This window comes from Balaenoptera physalus (assembly GCF_965194825.1).
Source record: "Balaenoptera physalus genome assembly, chromosome: 4".
Taxonomy (NCBI): domain Eukaryota; kingdom Metazoa; phylum Chordata; class Mammalia; order Artiodactyla; family Balaenopteridae; genus Balaenoptera; species Balaenoptera physalus.
The window spans coordinates 97,225,539-97,229,892 of NC_138891.1; the positions used below are offsets into that span (position 1 = coordinate 97,225,539).

Here is a 4,354-nt window from a genome sequence, read left to right on the forward strand (position 1 = left end):
TGTTAAAAGCAATTTGTTCCACTTTTCTCCATAACGTTTAACTAACTCTCTATAGTAGGCACCACCTGTTTTAAGACTGCAGAAATAAATATGGAAAGGATCAACATTTCTTCTGTTCCATCCTTCACTTTCTAAAAGTTGGGAAACAGCATTCTGCAGTTCTTTTGGTTTCATATAGTCGTCATAAGCCATGTCAAAAACCAAAGGTTGTCCAAACTGCATGGCCTGGGCACCCTTCCAGCCCATTGCAATATCCATATTCCTATCCCAAAGTCGTAGAAACAGAAAGTTTTGCTGTTTATCTTCCTTAGTGGTTTCTGGTAGCTGATCTTTTTTTATTTGTTCTTTTGCTGCTATTTTCATTTCCTTTTTTATTTGCTTGGCTTTTTTCATTTTTTCCTTAATATATAAATATTTTAAATATTTTCTTTTTGATGATTTAGAAACACATTCCATAACGGTTTTGAGCTCTTCTTCACTGATGTGTTCTGGTACTTCTCTGCGAAGCAATCTCCACATCTCAATTAATTCCCTGGTGGCAGCTAGAGGATCTTCATCCTTGCTACTTGAGACTGTTGAAACACCCTCTTCTTGCACACTAGATTTCATTGTAATTTTCCATCTATCCAACTCCAGCTCTTCAGGAGGTGATGTACTCTCCTTATTAGGATAGGACACAGCTGGTATTTTGGAAGACGTGTATCTCTGCAGAGTTGTTGAATATAAAACCCTTTTCTTCCTATGAAGGGTAAATGGTGCCAAAACTCTGGCAAAAGGTCTTAAGAAGGTGATACTGACACTCATTTTGAGGAAAACAGGCCTGTAAGAAAAGCCCTATAAAAAAAGAGAAATGTAATGAAAAGTTAAAAACCTCTCAAATAACTGTGCAAGTATAAATTTGAGATACCAAAATGCAATCGATTTCTGAAACATAAAGTGGAATCTTAGTCCAACTTATTTTTGCACCATTAATTTTTCTTAGACTCCTGTGGCCTAGAGCCTGTGATCATTCACTAGGCAAAAAGTTTAAAACTTATTTGGGTTCTTATTTTAGACATGAACTTCACTATTGTTTTAGGCAAAAGGATACCTTGAAGATCCTTTTCAGATTTGTATCTAGGGACCCAGAAGATCAATGTTACCGGATAACAAAGTTATGTATCACTATATGGCTGAGATTATGGTGCTGTATTCTTCTCCACTTTCTACTAAGCCCAGATACAGACCTAAACACAAGATCCTTAACAAGCAATACATGAAGACAAAGGGCAGAAAAGTTACAGAAAATGGCAAATAGTAAAAAGCACTTAGCAGCTGCTGTACCAATGCCCTTATATGTTTTCAAAACAGAAATATAGAGAGATCTACTGATTTAAAAAAAAATAAAACCTCCCTTCTCCAATTTAGACTTTACAGCAAATAATGTTATTGCCAAACAAAATATCCAAAATTAGGGCAAATATATATAAGCTCCACAATTTTATCCTAAAGGTCTGGATGTCCACAAAACAATGAAGATGCTTAAAGATGTGAAACTAGTGCTGAACTTGAAGCAAAAAAAGGAATTCAACTTTTCACAAAATGCAACTAAAATACTTGAAAAGTTCCTTCTTCCCTTGGCTTCATTTAATGACGCTGCATGCTCCTGGGTCTCTGACCTGTGCAATGATGCTCAGATCCATTCCCCCCACACCCCCAACACACACAAGGTGGATGTGCTTCTGAGTTCTGTCCTTAGCCCTTTTTTCAATCTAAACATTTTCCCTATGAACTCAGATCTACCTCCTTGACTTTGATCACCATGTATCAGATGACACCTCAAATGCAACAAACTGAAATCTGTCTCCCTTCCCTTCCCAATCTGCTTCTCCTTCTGCGTTGTTTCAGGGAGGGACACTACTATCCATCCATTTGCTGAAGGCAGAAACTGGGAGTCATTTCATAACTGTCCCCTCTCACACCCTCCATTCCTAATTTGGGTTATATTCACTTAGTTTCTAAATACTTCTCTAATCCAGTCACTTCTCTTCAACCTCATTTTCTTATCTTTTTTTTTTTCTTTTGGAGGCAGAGGGCTGCGCCGCGCAGCTTGCAGGCTCTTAATTCCCCGACCAGTGATGGAATCCGGGCCCTCTGCAGTGAGAGCACGGAGTCCCAACCACTGGGCCGCCAGGGAATTCCCTCAACCTCATTTTCTTAATTGTATCTCCTAGCCTCTAGATTTGCTCTCCCTCATCTCTAAGCCATTTGGAGCTAGTGCAGATCTGATCAATACACTCACATCATCCTCAATGTGTATTTTTAAACTCACTGCTGCCAGGTTAAAGTCTAAACTTATATATGTGGCTTATAAAGTTTTTTCACAAAATCACCATTTGCTTACCTCTTCAGCTACATCTCTAGCTATCTGTCACCTCAAACTTTAGATCAAGTATTCCTATTAGTTCTTTTAGCACACTGTACTTCTGCACCATAGTGCTTGTAACACTGCACTGTAATTGCCTGGCTACTTATTAGCCCCACTATGTGGTAAACTCTATCAGGACAAGGACTGTATTTATACTAACATCGAACCCAATGTTTGGCAGTATATAGTTCACATTTATCATTCAAGTATTTTTCGATTAAATACTCCGGGTCAATGCTTCTCACATTTAAAACACGTTCAGACACCTTTTAAAGAAAATACATTTTCCTTTAGAATCCTCGAAATATTTAACCGAGAGTTCTCAGCCCCAATACGAGAAACACTGATTCGGAAAAAGTCTTTTGAGTTTTGTCTTTGTAACTGGTAAATATTTTTAGGATATCAAAGAAACAAAACCCCCAAATATTTAAAAGGGGAACAAGGATATCATTTTGGGAAACACTGCTCTCGTCCCAGGTATTGTACTTATAGTTCATTAAATCACTGGGCTTCCTCTTACCTGTGGGCCTTCTTAGCGCACAAGTTACAGTATGCGTATGTTAGATCTCCCGCGTCCTCCCACCTCACCACACACACTGGGAGACACGAAACCCGCCCGTACCAGGAGTGCAAAGACAGTGGCTCCCGCCGGTGCAAACCACAAGGAACCCCAGAGGACGCAGGATTCTGCCAGGAAATGCTGCCCACGGAACCGCGCTGCACCTGACCCACAGCTTAACTATCACTCTACACAGTATCCGTCGTTGACCCGAGACCCGCAGCCGGAAATCCCGCCCTCTCCTTCCGGCGCTGCCATATGACGTCACGCCAAAGGGGCAAGCCTTCCGGCCTGGAAAGCAGCACTGTCGTGCAACGCAGACTGAAAAACATTCACTGACAGTAGCAATACAAAGACCGTTGAGACCACATTGTGAGGTTTGGGGGCTGAAGCTAGGTGAGAGTGGGTAAGGGATGAGTGGAATATGAGAAAATGGAGTCATTAAGGTTAAACGTTTTTATGAATCTTGGCAGAGGCAATATTCGGTAGGCTCAGCCTCCGGTGTGGTGTCCAGGAAATTTTTGTTATTTTTACTGTTCCTGGGAGAGACTTGACCAGCTGATAGGATTGTTAGCAAGGCAATAAGGAAAGAAAGGATGAGAAGGGCGAACTTCCTCAGAAGATTGAAAGAGATGGGATTCAGAGGACAGATGGAGGGAACTGGTCTTGGATAGGAGGAGGAAATACCACTTCCTTTGTAACAGGAAGAAGGGAAGAAACTTAGGTGGGGATGGAAGCCAGTTTGTAGATATGGCAGTTGTAATTTGAGAGTTCCCATTTCTGTGAAAGAGGTAGTCTGCTGAGAATCTCTGGAGAGCGAAGAATGGGAGAAAGTTTGAAATTATTATGAAGAGTGAATGTGACACACCCAGTGATGGAGAAGTTTTTCACATATTGCAGTATAGGGAAGTCATTCTGGCTTATACGTGGTTCTGCCTGAACTTTGTGTGAACTAAAACACAGCCTGACTTATGGCCTGTCAAACACTTATACAGCACATCTACTTTAACCATTAAGATAAAGAATGTCCTCTTGGAAGATAAGGTTAAATAGCTCTCTTCCTGTGGCATCCATTAACACTTTCTTGAAGATAAGGTTCCCTTCCCAGACACCAGGGTTATGCTGTCTCATCGAATACATACTAATCTGTCTCTTTTTTTTTTTTTTTAATTTTATTTATTTATTTATTTATTTATTTATTTTTAATTTATGGCTATGTTGGGTCTTCGTTTCTGTGCGAGGGCTTTCTCTAGTTGTGGCAAGTGGGAGCCACTCTTCATCGCTGTGCGCGGGCCTCTCATTATCGCGGCCTCTCTTGTTGTGGAGCACAGGCTCCAGACACGCAGGCTTAGTGATTGTGGCTCACGGGCCCAGCTGCTCCGCGGCAT

General features: G+C 41.0%; 1 protein-coding gene across 1 annotated transcript; it reads right to left on the reverse strand.

The window, feature by feature from the left end:
- Positions 1-6: 6 nt before the first annotated feature.
- Positions 7-4,117, reverse strand: TRMT10C (tRNA methyltransferase 10C, mitochondrial RNase P subunit; the record flags this gene model as incomplete). The annotated part of the gene is made up of 2 exons (XM_082460599.1): positions 3,030-4,117; positions 7-834 (listed from the first exon to the last, which is right to left on the reverse strand). A coding segment is annotated over exon 2 (798 nt), but the record flags the coding sequence as incomplete, so codon positions are not given.
- Positions 4,118-4,354: the final 237 nt, after the last annotated feature.